Source organism: Sorex araneus, chromosome 2 (assembly GCF_027595985.1).
Source record: "Sorex araneus isolate mSorAra2 chromosome 2, mSorAra2.pri, whole genome shotgun sequence".
NCBI lineage: Eukaryota > Metazoa > Chordata > Mammalia > Eulipotyphla > Soricidae > Sorex > Sorex araneus.
In genome coordinates, this window is record NC_073303.1 from 143954903 (window position 1) to 143972325 (window position 17423).

General features: G+C 35.0%; 1 protein-coding gene across 2 annotated transcripts in view; it reads left to right on the top strand.

Annotated features, from left to right (window-relative positions):
• Positions 1-17423, top strand: part of LSAMP (limbic system associated membrane protein) — a 755031-nt gene that overhangs the window by 479649 nt on the left and 257959 nt on the right. For both annotated transcript variants that reach the window (XM_055127103.1, XM_004606705.2), the window contains exon 3: positions 4075-4200. In XM_055127103.1, coding sequence (XP_054983078.1) covers positions 4075-4200 — 126 coding nt within the window. The remainder of the gene's footprint in view (positions 1-4074; positions 4201-17423) is intronic.

Genomic DNA, 17423 nt, shown 5'->3' on the forward strand with positions numbered 1-17423 from the left:
CAAGCTACCCGTGGCGTATTGGATATGCCCAAAACAGTAACAATAAGTCTCACAATGAGAGACGTTACTGGTGCCCGTTCAAACAAATCTATGAGCAATAGGATGACAGTGACCATGACAGTGACTTGCATCCTGAAACTCTATTAACAACTTTGTAAATCATAGTGCCTAAGTGAAAAATATATAATAAATGTAAATCAATTTTATATAAGTGATTCATATAGAAATAAAAACAGTAAAATAAACATAAATGCAAATATATAAATAACTTATATATAAATTAAAACAGTAAAGTAAAATAAGGGGAAATGCATAGAATGTTTAAAATTATGGAGTAAATTTAGAACCAAAAGTAATTTGATCTGACTACATGATGAAACTTATAGGGTGCATGAACTATCTGACCAAGGAAAGGTCGGTCATAGATAACCAACCAAGCCATATTGAATTGGGGTTTTATTCAATTAATTTATTATTTATTAATATTGTTTTCTGGGGGTCTTCCATGTGATGCCCCGAGTACCTTAGGACCCTTTCCAGTAATTTTTCAGTCAACTGAGCCTTAGGGCAGTCTAAATGCTACCTACGCCCTATGGTACTGGATTCCCAGGGCCATTCTCAAGGTGCTCAGGGGTCTCAAAGGATGTCCCAACAATACTGACGACTATGTGGTACCAGACATTGAACCAGCACCTGTCACATCCAAGGCTTATGCCTTAACCTGTGTTCTACCTCTCTGGTACCTGAATTGATTTTACAGGCAATGAAACTTATCAGGTTACACAATACTCACATTTCAATATAAGGAAAAAATAGATTTTGATAGTTATTCAGATTCTGATTTAATGAATCATAAGAAGATGGGTTACAATAGCAACATGATTAAATTTCTAATTGTTCAGCACACTTTCTATATCTCCAGTATTTAAGATCTTGGATTTCAGTATATTGTTCTTGATGAAGAGAAACAATATGGTTTGGTGAATAAATCATCCCTGAAATCATTTACTGTATATTTTATTCTCAGCTTTATTACTATTTATGTAACATTGAACAAGAGGGTTAACATTCATGCCATGTAAAAGCAAAGTCATTTCTATATATGCCTCTTACAAAAATCAGAAATATGAATAAATTTTATCATAGGTAACAATTTTCCGTGAACTCGACCACTGGAGATTTGTTCTCTGCGATTTGGAAATGTTTTATTTATTTTTAGATGTTTGGGATATATGTTACCTCAGAAGGATGTTAGAAACTGTGAATATTAAATGAAAGAATAAATAAACAACATGATAACTGCATTCTAAACTTTGCCATATTTCTTATAGACTTGCCCTTAACAAAACATTGCTCCTTCTTGTATTTCATGTTCTTACTTATAAAATGAGTATAAGCTTTAATGTTTTCATTTTTTAAAACTGGAAGACTATATTGCAAATTTGAGTATGAGTACATGAAAATAATCCTTAATCCTGAAGATAAGAAGGTAATGTTAACTCTACAAAGAAGTAGCTAATTAGTGGGAGTGAACTTTGTGAATACCAACCACTGAGTTTAATTTGGATTCAATGATTCCAACCAAGAGGTGTTATCAGTTAATATTGTGTAGGGAATGGTTCAAGTAATAGGAATCATCCTGATACTCTATCCTGGTAAGTTGCCCAAGCACCATCAGCATATCCGAGCAGATATCTGCAGAGATCATATCGTTATCAAACAGCTACAACGATGAGCAGAAAATTTATGTGTGATTACAGAGTCCCTAATATACTAGACAAATCTGAAAATTCAGAACATTTTCTTTTTGGACTTCTTCATGCTCTCTTGTCATCTTCCCACTTCTTGACATCCTTTCTCGGGAATAACATAAGCAACTGAAAATTAAGAAAATAAGAATGAAAAATTGCCGTCAAACAAAAAGTCCTGCTCTTTTAATCAGTATATAACCTCTAAGATGATCAAGTTTGTAAGTAATTCACTTCCCACTTAAGCTTACCAATATGAGATCTTATGTTGCCATCCTGAACAATAATGAAGGAAGCCAGACAGCAATACAGCTAGCCCCTGGGGACTCATTTCTCACATCACCAAAAAGTAATTTTAGTCATTTTCAACCATCTGGTATCCTGGATTGTAAAGATTAAGTTTCTTTGAAGTAGTGCTTAAGAACATGTGCACTGGAGTCAGCCTAGATTCAAATCTATTTTCTTTTCATCTAATCCCATCTATACCTCAGTGTACCAAGTTAGTAGGTTACTTACAAATACTATCCTTATATTAAAGGGTATTGAGATCACTGTCATATTGTCTTATACATAGGGTCTTACATGGGTAAATGTTTAGGTTAGCTATAATTGTTAATGGTGGTGGTGGTGGTGGTGCTAGAAGTAATCATATTTTATAATGTATACCTTTAATAAATATACTTATAAATAAAAATTTTAAACAGATGTATATTTTATAAAGATATTTTATATGTGAATAAATATATAATATTTTAATATAATGTCTACAGCACTGTGACATACATAGTCTTCAGTCATTCAGTTTGTAAACAGTAGAGTACATCATTTCTGTCACACACCAAGATGATATTTAGAAGCATGCTATTGTAGGTTAAACAAGGGATTACATATATGGCTACATTAAGAGGTACCAATTGCCTTTATGTTTTACCATATATATTTATGGGAAATCACAACTGTATATAATGGATTCATTTGTCTGAGGCAAGGGTGGAGGCAAATTGAGGACTACTCCCAGCAACATTCAGCCAACAAGTCTTCAATGCTAGGGCACAGTGATGCCATGTGTCTCTTAGGCCTAGCCATGCTGGTCGCCACCAGAGTCATTCAGGTAGTGCTCAGAGATGACCTAGACTACATCAGGTGGTGTGTGTAGAATGGGGAGTGTCATTCGGTGTCAAACGAGATGTCAAACGAGGGGCCTCGCATGCACCCCTGACACATAAAGTAGCTCCCTAGCTACCTTACTCGGTATGTTAATAGCAAAACAAAAACAAGTCATACTAGATTATTGCTTTTCATTTCCCGTTATTTGGAGAAAAGATACATACATATTACACAAGCATAAGGAAATAATGTAGGCAGTGCTGTGACAAATAAATGATTTTTTGTTTTGTTTTGTTTTTGCTTTTTGGGTCTCACTCAGTGATGCACAGGGGTTACTCCTAGCTCTGCACTCAGTAAATACTCCTGGCAGTGCTCAGGGGACCATATGGGATGCTAGGAATCAAATCCGGGTTGGCCGCGTGCAAGGCAAATCCCTACCTGCTATACTATAGCTCCAGCCCCTAAATGTTTATTATTAATATCTATAAGTGTATGTACTCTTTAATATCCAAATTATACCCATTCTAATAAAATACAACTATGATACTTATAAATAACAATTACAAACAAATGTATATTTTATAAAGATATTTTATAATGTGAATAAATATATAATATTTTAATATAACGCCTACCACACTGTGACATAGTCTTCATTCATTCAGTTTGTAAACTGTAGAGTACATCATTTGTGTAATATCTTGTGTTTATATACTATCTTGTGTTCTTTTTTTTGGATGGAGCCACACCCAGCAATGCTCAGGGGTTACTCTTGGCTCTGAATTTAGGAATCTCTCCTGATGGTGTATTGGTATCCATATTGGATGCCAGGGATTGAACCTTGGTTGGCCATGTGCATGGTGAGCGCCTTATCCACTGCCTTATCTCTCTGGCCCCTTTTGTGTTTTTACAACACTTGGTCATAATGAGGCTATTTACACTTTGTAGTGAAACTCATGTTTTTCTTTATTTGGGGGAAGGGCTGGGAGATATGTTTGGGTAACACTCTGTGGCATCAGGAGCTATTGTAAGACCTGCACTTTTCATCTGGTTTCTGAATTTTAAAGGAAGTTACAAGGCAGCTTGACTCAGTACAAGATCAAGTCACTTAGTTGTAAAAGCACTTAACTCAAAATTTCCACATATACATACATAGATCAATGGAACACATTTCCTTATATTGATATTATTACACATTCTACTTGCTTTGTCTTTCCAGTTCCACCAAAGATCTCTAACATCTCCTCGGATGTCACTGTGAATGAGGGCAGCAACGTGACCCTGGTTTGCATGGCAAATGGCCGCCCTGAGCCTGTTATAACCTGGAGACACCTTACACCGACTGGTAAGCAACCTGCAGTTGCAGGATACACATATTTTTACACACATGTCTTCATGCTATTGAGATTTCACTGAATCCCAAAGTCAAGCTTATAGCTTGTTATTAAAAAGCTCATGGTGGTAGAGGATTAATTTAGGATTTACCAAGTGATTTTTTGTGGATCTATCTCTATAAATTCTCAATAATGTCTACAGATACAGATTTTATTTACTTCTCATTAGAACAACTCTCCAAAGTAACAAAAGACTTAATACTATGTCTAAAATGCATTTTTGTTTGAAAGTTAATTGCCTAGGAGCAATGCTTTAATGGTTTAGTTTATGTAGATCTTTGTATTTCTTTTGTTTATCATTGCCTTTAATTATAGTCTTCTAATACCTAGTATTAGAAGTGTTACATATTAGAAGCTAATATGCTATTGTAACACTTTGTGAACAATCAGGAATAATATAAAATTGGTGACTTCTGATATCTCGCTCTTAATAAGGAACTATGTAAAGGTATTATGGACTAAACTGTATGGAGTCATTAGGGTCTATTATTGAAGCTGGATCAGTAAAAACCAGAAACTAATTTCCCAGGAATGTCTTCTGAATCCTCCCTTTCCCCTACCTACCGTCATTCTAACAGTCATGTTCTAATACTCTGCTTCTTTTAAAACTTCATTTAAATATTTCACCAATTATTTTGGAATGATATATACTTCATATACACTCACTGCTCTGTAGTTTTTTTTAATATGCCGTCACTTATTTTCACAAATGGCACTATATTTGTGAATGATTGGCCTTCTATTTTTTTCAAAGAATTTTTTTTAGAAATATGTATCTGCACTAGTTATTATTCCAATATGATTATTTTTGGGTATTCTCCAACTCTTAACTTCTTTATGTATGATATTTCTTGTTTTCTTTATGCTTCTAGAAGTTTTGTAAAAAAATTTTATTTTGGTATGTGTACCATGAAAATATGTATAGCTAAACAGGCATGAATAACCAGAGATATACTTAAAAAGTCAGGGTATTATTTACTTATAGTGTTTTTTAAAAATCTCTATATTTGATGGGGTGGAAATATGGGTTTTTTTATGTTAGTTCTCAAATTAATTTTTCAGTTGAAATTTGGTCCAACAATGGAATCCTTTCTGCTTCTGTCTGTCTCTCTGTCTGTCTGTCTTGCTCCCCCCCCCAGTTTTGGGGCCACACTTGACAATGCTTAAGCCTTACTTCTGGCTGTGCACTTAGGAATTACTTCTTGCTCACTCTGTTGAGGTTCAGGGTATGTGGTGCCAGAAATTAAATCCAGCCGGCTGAGTACAGGGCAAGCACCTTACCTGCTATATCTCTTCACTCCCTGGAATTGTCTCTTATTTAAGTAACTTTACTTATTAAAAGTGTATTTCTTGAAATTCCACTCCAAATCATGCTTATGATTAATACATATTGCTTTGTCATTTACTGGTAATATATAAGTTATAATGAGGCACTTTGAAAATCAACCTCAAACTCATTTCCTATCAGTCCCATTTTTTACTTCACATAGAAAAAAATTTATGGAGGATTGTCTAAAGTGTGAACCCCTAGATATCATACACAATTATCTTCAATTAAATTAAACCTCCAAAGATTACATGGAATTGTAGTATTCTTCATTTGCACACCACTTATTCATGACTCAAATAGATTTACATTTACTGAATGACTGTTTAGTATAAAAGTTATTGAAACATTTAAGATTTTATCAGAGATCATCTAAAGTCATTACATTTATTGCAATAAAGTTTTTGAGAATTTTTTATTTTATTAGTATCCTTTTGAAGTGGTCATTTGAGGAATCGGTTTTCCAATTCTCAATTTTCTTTTTCTAAATTTTCTTTCTAATGAATTAAATAAGTAATTTTATATATTAACATATAATTTATATATGAAAATTAATATGCTGACATCAGAAAAGCAGAATCAAATTTATAGCCATTACATAAAAAACATTAAAAAATCATTAAAAATTATACCTTTATAAAATAGAATTTAAGCAAATTATAATAACTTTATCTCATCTTTTTAGTGTCTTTATATTATATTATCTTTTATAATAAACTTAGATGTCTACACAAAATATAGTTTATAATAATTCTGTGTGTAACAAGTACTAGTAAAGAACAGAAGATGGAAAGAAGATAAATTATATTCAAGTTATATCAATAAATTATCTGCATTATTTTAAAAGAAAATATTTTATGTTTATTGAAAAATAGTTGAGTTTTTATTTGTGTTTAAGAATATAATATTACTGTTACAAACCCAAAGATAAATTTTATTTTATAGTTTAAATTCTAAAAATCTCTGAGACATTTAGTTTAGAGCTTCTCCATACTTGGATAAGAAGTTTAGATCTGCTTCGTTAACTAATAAACTTTCTAATCTTAATGTATATCTGATTTAAGTCCTGAATAGGCACCGTCTAACTTATGGTTACAAAAGAGAAGAAGTGAGACCATATTCTCTTGAGAAAAAGCAGAATTTATGTACACTCAGAGAAACAACCCTATTTATTGCCAGATTAGCTGAGAATCAGTTTTATAATCAAATTAAAGGTGTGTAATCACACTACATGTGTGTGCTAAATTCATTCTGTCCTGATTTGTGTTGCCTACATGCTAAGAATTGCTTTCAAATTGTTAAATTACTCGGGGGAGGGGGATTCAAGAAATGGTTGGAACAAATTTTTCCATTGTTGATATGCCACAGATGTTGAACATTCAAATATCAGTGCCCATAAATAAAATGTAATTAAAGTCCAGCTTTAATAATTCATTTATATAATGTCAAAGACTGTTTTGGGTCTAAAACAGCAATCTAGAGTAATAGAGATGGCTTGTTAAAATATTTTCTAGCTGACCTTTAACAGAAAAGATTAGAGATCTCTGGACCAGAGTTAGGCTTAGGGCACAGGACAAGGTTCACTGCTTGGGACTCAGGACCTGGATATACCTCATGGGATTTGGGGGCATCCTCTATCACGTTACCAGAGATGCCTCAAGGGAAAGAACTTTATTCTTCTCTAATCCTCTAGTATCTCTCTGTGGGTCAAATTCTATTCTGGTACAGGCAAAACTAGTTCCCTGCTGCATTCAGAGACTCAAAGACAGACTCCAATTCTTCCTTACAATGGGTATTAATTCCCAAGACTACACTTTCATCTCTTTTACACCTGACCTAAATAGCCACCTGATCATAATCATATTCCTGATAACAGGAGAGAAAATCTGATTTTCTCAGTTCTATAAAGAAAACTAGACTTTGGGTGGGGGAGAGGTTATGGGTTTTTTTCCCCCTTCTTTTTCAAAATTTGGAAACAGGAGATGATTCCTTTCAACCCATAACATGAATGCTTTCTTAAATATGCCCAAAGAAGAGAATCTGCTCCCTGTGTGACAGCAAAGCTGCCTGCAAGCCTTAGCCAAGTGAGGAAAAAAAAATCCAAGCTGGCTTTGTTCAATTATTAATTGTACCTTCAACAGGACAGAGTGTGACTGTCTTACAGAGGAAATGTACCTGTAATTAGCTCGACCCCACAGGGCCCAGGAGCCCTGAAAGGGGAAGATGCCAGGAAGATTCACAGGTACCTGATTACTTGTCATTTGAAAGCACAGCCAGGGGAAGGAAAAGGGTGCAAGATATATTTTTAGAAAATAAAGAATATCTATTACCTTTCACTCAGTTCTTTTTCATTAATTTTCAGTTGGATCATTTTCTTTTCTCTTCATTTTGACATCTAAAATCACCAGCAAATGTTTTTAAAGAGGGAAATTAGAGAGCAGTGAATCTTTCATGGATTGATACAAAATCAAAATATCTACTTATCTTGGAGAAGCCATTGATGCCTTATTTTTTTTCCTCTTTTTACCTGAGGGGCGGTAGGGGTTGTGTGAGCATACCTGCTGTGCTCAGGACTTATTTCTTCTGGCTCAGTGCTCAGGGATCACACCTGGAAGTACTTGAAGGGCAATATGCAGTGCCAGGGATGGAACCCAGGTTGGCTGCATGCAAGGCAAACACCAAGCCCCACATTATCTCTTCATACCCAGGTTTACCTTTCTTATATTTATGATTTCTTTTCTTTTTCTCCTTTTCAGTTGTTCTATATAGTTAAATGACGTGTGACATGTGTTTTAATTAAAGGTGACCTATTTTCTATCTTAATTAAGTTATACTTTCATAATCCTGTGTGAGTTTTCAAGAGAAAGCGTGGGCACAAGTGGCTGTTGGGTGGCTGGCTCAAGGCAACAGATGGATGAAGGACTGGGGAACAAAGAAGCAGGGCCCTGGGATGGTTGGTAGTTGTTATTTCTTTCTCTTCCCCAGTGTATGTAGTCTGGTATCTCTTACAGCATAATAGTAGTTGTAGTTTTGGTTGCAGTCTCCCAGTTATCATAGTTTCATCAACCTAGTCTTCAAAGTCCTCTTCTTCTTGTCCCTCTTTTGCCTTACACATAGTTATATACCAATCATGAAGGGTGGAGTACACATAGATGGGGTTAAACAATGTCATAATAACAAACACACATAAAGCCACCTTCAGGGGAAGTTCTAGGATACAATCTCAAGGATACAATCTCATCTGAGGGTTCAGGTCTCCAGATTACTAGGGAAATCTGCTCAAGGGAGGGATTCCATCTAGGGTGTATTGCTTTCTCCTTTCCTCAGCTAGTAATCCATTTAAACAATCACAGTAAATTTACTTCTTATGATATTTATAGTCATTTTTTTATGAACACAGTAAGAGATATATTAAGCTTAAAGGTTGGCTTTTCCTGGGGACATCTCACTATATATATTCCAGACCACAGTCCTCAGGCCAGGTTAGTCATTCTTAATCCCAGCAGGGTCCTTATTCAGTTACTTCTTTTTGGATCATGACAGAGTTTGTATCATGACCATGCTCTTAACTAATTATACTTGTGGTGGTTAGCTTGTCCCCTTTCAATGCCATGGTAGCTTAGAGCTTGCCCTGAATCCACACAGTTCCTTCTTCAGGACCCTGCTTTTGGAGTGCTAGGAACTAAGGGAAACTGAGGCTTAAGTCAAGTAAATATGGATGCCGAGAAGTAAATATTATTATGGAGTCTGTTAACACCCATGTTACAAAGAATAGCATAAATTGTCTTCCTGTGTCTATACAAAAAAGGACATTGCTAAACCATGCAAAGGAAAGAGTAAAGCAAGATAAGATTATTAGTGCCTGATGGAATTGGGTATGCCTCAGGAGCACTGTTATAGGACTAACTCAATAAATCTAAGCTCCCTGCAAAAGGAGCAAGGACAACCCAATGTTATCCAACTATCTTGTAGTTCTCAGAGGTCAATTATATTATCACATGACTTTTCTATAGAGTGTTTTATCTCCTTCAGTGGCCAATGCTGCTCCTCATTTAATGTTTCTTTCTAAATCATTTTCCTTGTATTCCAAAGGAAATCCCTTTCTCAAGTGTGAATCATGTGGTGTCAGGATTGCTTAAAGTTACAGAGAATGTTTTTATGCATTTCATTTTTACAAAAATATCTTACAGCCTTGGTAACTTTCTATACCTGTATTTGCAAAAGACAAACTGAAGATTTAGCCCTTGAGGCTGAAGACAGCTTAGTAGCTTCTGTTCAATTATCTTGTCCAAGTCATAAAACAGACATGACATAGCAGAATTTAGATATCTCACTTAGAAATATTTAGTATATAGAAAAACATTGTGCTGAGAGGAGCTAAGAAAACTCCAAGGAGTGTGAAACCCCATTTCTCATTGGGTGTTGGGTTTAAATCACTTGTTCGCAGATTATCTTAATTAATTTCCAAGTTTGATTTCTTGCTCTTCAACTGCATTAGTAATAGAGACCCATCTTTTCTACTTCTAAATTTATAACTTAACCAATTATTAATATGTCCATCCTAAACTTTCACTGCATGTGTTTGGGAGGTTTGCAAGGTGTCACTTTAAGTTGGATTCCAGGCATTCATTCTCTGAGTAACTACTATCCATAATCATATTATAATAAGTTGATGTCACATTTCACACAAAAAAGTATATCATTTATGTTGTTAGTTTTAGGACTTTCTTTTCCTGGGGTTTTCTTTATGGACCTTCCAAAACGTTCTGTAAATCTATCATTATTTTATATGAATATGAAAGAAACAAACCAGTATTCTTTGGAGGTAAAAATTATTGACCACAGAGTGGCAATATTAGTAAAAATTATTATTCTATCTGTTCTATTCATTTATTTATGTTTTATTTGTATTTCATTGTTTCCATTCTTTTCTTTACAAGACAAGAGAAATACAGATTGTGCTATCTTTACACATTGATGTCTTAATCATATTGGTTTTAAAATATACTATCTATAAGCACAGAACTATATTCAGATTAATCTTATCTCCATCTTACAATTTCTTTACTTGGCAAAAAAAAATTATAGAGTGCTTACCCTTTCAAAGGACAGAATAAAGAGCAAGTACAGACATGGTCCCTGAACAAATGAAGCTTATAGTTCACCAAGAAAGCAGGGCATTAAACTAATAATTGCATGAATAACCACTTAATTGGATTTATACAGTATGAAGGAAAATTATAGCATTCAATAAAATAATAAAACAGGGCCATATAGCGAAATCTGCAAAGCCAGCAAAGCACCCCTGAGGGAAGCTTATATGGAGAGCTCAAGGATGAATGGGACCTTGCCAAGAAAATAGGGAAGGAAAGAATATTCCAGGAATAGACAAAGGCATATATAATAGTGTATTTAAGAATTCAGGCAAGTATCTTTATGTGGAGCCGAAATGTTAGTGTTTAGTTATGCTAAGTTTCTTTTTAATATTTAAAGCTCATTTCTAGCACACATTATTTCTCTTTACTTTTTAATATTCTGGTTTTCTATTTTTTCAGTAAACAGAATATATAAAGAAAAATACTGCTTGCTGTATTTCCTTTTTACTTCCTTAGACACTGGTTTTAAAGATTCCGATGTAGTATAGACCTAGAAATATACTTCCCCAGTATAGTAATTTTATCAGCAGTTATTTGTATGTTAATATCATAAAATTAGTTAGAAAAACTATTTTCCCATGCATATGTTCTGTTATAATACTAGTCAAATAGATATATACTCCATTTTTGGTAATAATAACAAGAAACATGGGTCATTCATAACCTTTCAGCATTTGTATCACAGACCATAATGCCTAACTTGAGAGAAAGAATGAGAAAGAGAAAAGAGATGCTTGCTATAGAGGCAGAATGGAATTGGGAGGTAGCTTGAAGGGTTGGGAGGGAAACTGGGGACACTGTGCTGGAAAATTGCACTGGTGGAGGGATGGGTGTTAGAACATTGTATGACTGAAATGCAAGCATTAAAAAATATGTAATGCTCTATCTCATAGTGATTCAATAAAAGTAAAATAAAAGGAAAGAAAAGAAAAATGGGCCATTGCAAAAATTAAGATTCTAGGGCAGAAAGAGGGAAGGTATTCACCTTGCATGCAGACAGATAATCTGGCTTCAATACTCAGAAAAAAATATTTTGTTCCCTGAACACCACCATGAGTGGCCTCTGAATACAGTCAGTAATAAGCCTTGATCACAGTTGGTGTGCCCAAAACAAAAACAAAAAGAAAGAAAAGAAAAAGAAAGAAAAACAATTAAAACTACAGAATTTAAACACGTGATTTCTGATGACCAATCTTAAAATTTCTGGAAATAGCAAGAGCCTAGCAAGCTACCGAGAGTATCCCGCCCACATTGCAGAGCCTGGCAAGCTACCCATGGTGTATTTGATATGTCTAAAACAGTAACAACAAGTCTCACAATGGGATGTTACTGGTGCCCGCTCGAGCAAATTGATTAACAACAGGATGACAGTGCTACAGTGCAGTGCTACAGCAACAGTAATTGATTATATATTGCCAACCATTAAGTCATGAGAGATTTCCAAAATGATACAGAGTCATATCTAGTACACCCTTGAGCATTTTCAACACTTAAGTGAGTGTGGGAGATTCAATAACTTTATAAAATTTTGTAACATTACCTATTCAGAAATCAATAGCTTAAGTTTCTCAACATATCACCACTTAAAACATATTTCCTTACTATTATCCTAAACATCCTGTGTTTCTGATATTTAAAATAGTTAACTAAATTTATCATTGTGGAAAGTTACCTTGACAATTAAAAGAGGTTCCTTATAATGGTAAGTTGGGTGAATAATGATGAATTAAAAACAATCTCAATGTCATCCAGGTTAGTTAACCAGGTTTAGTCTATTCCAATACAACAAAAAAACAAAAGGTTTTTAAAGTTCTGTAATGAGACTGGTGTTAATATTTTATCTTTATCTCAGCACACCCACTTGAGATCCTCCTTTCTTCCTCCCTTTCTTTTTGTTTTTGTGAAACTGTTGTATAAGCTAATAAGCGCTACAACACTAAAAATGGTTCCATTGTTCAAAAACAAGCCACTACCCAGTAAAAAAGTGATAAATAAAAATTAAAATAATAAAATTACTACCCCCAAGTGTATGCTTTGGGGCATTGGGAGTCTACCCCTCTGCTCCCTCTCCTCATAGCCAGGCTCCAGACAGAACACCATGTACCTGGGACCTGTGGATGGATGCACTGGCATCTATATAAGATTATTACTGAACCCACTCTTCATTCTGAAGCCAGTGTATGCAACAACCATACTTCACTGACCTTATACAGTCATATATCTCAGTCAGCTAAATGAAATCACTAGATCAAAAGCATTCTGTCATAGTCCAATAGCACTACGCAATAAATGGAAAATATCTGAAAAGCAGAGATATGATCAGCAGCTTTCTTGCATAAACAATTGAACATATCAGTTCATAAGTAACTGGGAATCTAAGCCACCAACATTAACCCATTAAAACTTAAGGAATACTGGGGAAACTAAGGAAACCAGCTGCTGTTTCAGAGAGAGATAGAAACCCAGGCAAATCCTCAAGCCCACTAAAACCTCAACCTGGTCAATGAGGACCTGAAGTCAACACTTACTACACTGGCAATCAAAATTAAGCAAACACTGGCCAATGAAATTAAGTAATCACCAGATGAGATATTCGACCAGCTCAAAGAACTGATTCAGAGAACAGATTCCATCCAAAATGAACTGAAAGAACCAAAGAACACAAACACAATAGCCATAGTAGCCTAATTGTACAGGTAGAAACCATATGAACTTGAAGATAGAGGAAGCCTTGGACAAAATCCAACATGCATTTATGATAAAAATCCCTCAACAAAATAGGTGATAGTGATCAAACTTGAGTCCATTATGTGCAAGACAAGCACCCTCCCTACTCTGACCCTATATTGATCCATATATTTTGGGACATGGATCACCTGGCAATACTCAGGTATAGTTCCTGTCTTAAGAATTACTCCTAGTGGGACTCAGGGAACTATGGAATGCTGTTTTGAATCCATATCAGTCTCTTGCATGGCAAGCACCATACCCCTGAACTATTTCTCCAGCCCTACTATACTGATCATTTTTATCTCACTTTTATCACTAGCCACTCTCTACAGAAAAAGTTCTGAAACCTTCACAGTCTTATGTAAGATTTGTTGAAATTCATTTCATGAATAACTTATTATTGGTAATTGATTTTTTTCTTTTTCACAGCTTATGGCCTCAATTATTGTAACAAGTATCCATCTATTTTTTAATGATTTTCTTCATGAGAGCAGACATCTGCTTTCTGTAGCTGTACTTAGAAGAAAGTAAATCCTATATAGTACCTAGAACAGAGTAAATGCTTGGTAAATATTTATTGAATGAACAAATGGATTACTTATTCTAGGTAAATGCCAGATATTAAAACATATTTGCAGTTTGAGCTGTAACAATACTCTTAATAATTTACAGATTTTTTAAACTGTACCATATATATCTTAAATATATAAAATCAACCCTTATCTGAAGAAGTGTCAACTGTATTTTCTGACTCTGGTGAAAATTATTTAAATATTTATATTTGAGTTGGCAAAGGTTCAGGCTCAACTTGATTTTGGCAATAGAAAACACTTCACAGAATGAGTCAACCTGAAAGAGGAATCTCTATTGCAGTGGCATGATAGTTAAAATATCTTATGATTCATTCTACAATAATATTATGTATATAATTAAAATTCTTATTTTAGTCTTGGTAATATGTATTTAAATAAATATACTATCCATTTATTCTAGGCTATAAAATATGTTTATTAGATATTCGTAATAGTCTCATAATTTTTAATTTTTCTCTGGCATTTGGTGTGCCTTCTCTTCTTTTATTTCTTTTTGTTAATGTTTTTCTTCATTACGAGTCTTCTTAAAAGTTTATCAGTTTTATTTATTTTTCAAATAACTGGCACTTATTTTCATTTTTTTTAATAATTTTTATTTCTATTTTATTCACTTATACCCTAACTTTTATTGTTTTAATGATTAATTTTTGGTTTTATCTATTGTTCTCTGCCTGTTTTAAGTTTTGTATTTGTGATTTTTCTTATTTATTTATCAATGCTTATCATTATTAAATTTCTTTAGCACCATTTTGTTCTCTCTTTGGTTCTAATAGCTTGTGTTTTCATTTTTCTTTGTCATCAGGTACTTTTTAATTTATTCTTTAATTTCTTCATTGATTCAGTGGTTCCTGAGAAACATGTTGTTTAGTCTCCACATGTTTGAGGTTTTTCTAAATTCTTCTTGTGATTTAGTTCTAATTTTGTAGCATTGTGGTCAGAAAAAGAATCTGCTATGATGTCAATCTTCACAACTTACTTTATTGGCACTTGTTTTGTGTCCCAGCATATGTTCTCTCTTTGAGAAGTTCTGTATGCCATTTGAAAAGAATGTAAATCCTACTGTTTGGGGGTGAAGCATGTCATAAATATCTACTAACCTTCTTTGTTCTAGCTCATCATTTGTGTTTTTTATCCCCTTATTCACTGTTAGGTTTTGCTGATATCTATAGTTGTAAATCATGTTATAATCTGTTATTATTATTAAATTGTCATCACTATAATTTTTTTTGGGGGGGAGACACCTGGCTGTACTCAGTGATTACTCCTGACTCTGTGCTCAGGGATAACTTCTGTTGCTACTTAGTATATCATATATGGTGTCTGGGATGTAATCTGGGTCGGCAATACAAGGCAAAGGCCTTACCTGATATACTGTGGCTCTGTCACTAAAACTCTTATTGATATTTATTTGTTTAATATATTTTTGTGTTCCTTCTTTATTAAATACATATTAATAAATGAAAGACAGAGTCTCCTGCCCCCACACCTGGCTATCTTCACCGGGGCCCTTCAGAAGGGGGCGGGTTGAGTTTCCCTCCCTGTCCCAAGCAGAGCCCAACAGCCAAAGACCTCCAGAACCCAGCCACAGCCTTGCTCAAGACCACTCTACACACGCTCGGAGTAGCCTCAGGCATGAAGGAACCAGCAGGGGAACCCAGGTAGGTGGGACCCAGGGCTGAGATCTCCAAGCTTGCTCAGATTGGGATTCGGCCTCCTCCACCTAGATCCCCCTTTTTCCAGCTAGGCAGTCACACCCACAAACTGCCCCCCGCACCGTGTAACCCTATCAACGGCCAAGATCCAAATACTTATTAATAAATGAAAAATCTTGGGAATGGAGAAACAGCACATGGGTTAAGAGGAGAGCTTTCATGTGGTCAACCACTATTGGATCCCCAGCATGATATATGGGTTCTGAACCAAGCCAGGGACAATTCCTAAGCAAAGCATCAGGAATAAACCCTGAGCACAGCCAGATGTCACCCAACTCACCGCACCTAGAAGTGAAATCTTCGGGGACAGAGCAACAGTACAGTGGGTAAGGTAAATGCCCTGCACGTAGCCAACCCATTTTTGATCCCTGACATCTCATATAGTTCCCAGTGCACTTCCAGGAGCTATTTCTGAATCGCTCAGAATTCCTGAGTGATTCCTGAGTTATTCCACCCTGAACATGATGGAGTGTGCTGTAAAACAAAACAAAAAAGCAAACAAAAGAAAAAGAAATAAAAATCTTATTGTCTTAACCCCTTAATCATCTTATAAATCTTTCCCTATTTCTTAATGCCTTTTTAAAAGAGTAAATATTAGTTGTCGTATGGTTGCACCTTCCTATTTTGTTAGTTGTGAGGGCCGCATATAACAATGTTGGATAGAAAAGGGATGCTTGTGCAGTACCAGAGGCATTAGGGGGCCACATCCAGTGATGGTCAGGAGCTGCTCTTGGCAGTACTTAGACGTCAGGTAGAGCTGGAGATTGAACCCGAATGCAAAGCATATACTCTAGTCCAGTGAGCTATCCTGCTGGTCCCTGCCTTTAGAAAGTTACCATTTCCTTATAATATTCTCCTCACACACCCTTAAATTTAGAGCCCATGTTTATAGTAAAGTCTATAGTGCATTTCCTGTAGGCAGCAAAAATTTGAGTTTTACTATTTTATTTAGCACAGCAGGTAGGGCATTTGCCTCGCATGTGGCCGACCTAGGTTCGATTCCTCCATCCCTCTAGGAGAACCCAGCAAGCTACCGAGAGAATCCCACTGGCACAGCAGAGTCAAAAACGATATGCCAAAAACAGTAACAACAAGTCTCACAATGGAGGTTACTGTTGCCCGCTCGAGCAAATTGATGAACAATAGGACTACAGTGCTACAGTGCTACTTTTTTATTTATTCTGCCATCTATGCCCTTCAATTGGTGATTTCAAATCATTAACATTTGAGATAATTACTGAAGTATAAGGATATGTTATCATTTATAATTATTTTTTTATGAGCTCTTATACTCTATACTCATCTTCTCACGCTATGTTTAAGTTCTCTCCTCAGTTTCTTAAAGGTTTCATTCCTCTTTGTTTCAGATTGCCCTGGATTTTTATGTAAATTTCATGTGTATGGCCTATTCACTGAATTAATGTCACAGTCATCTCAGTGATCCACAATTTAGCCATTATATCCCCACCCCACAAACCCTGTTTTTGTATAGTTTTGGTATTTTTCTACTCGATGATGTGAGGTCTTTTTATGTTTATAAGACCACTTAATTTTTCTTGAAGACTGACTTGATAGTGATGAATTGCTTTATTTTTTCTGTAAACATTTAGTCTTTCACCTATCATAATTTTTAGTATGATAGAATAGCATACTATT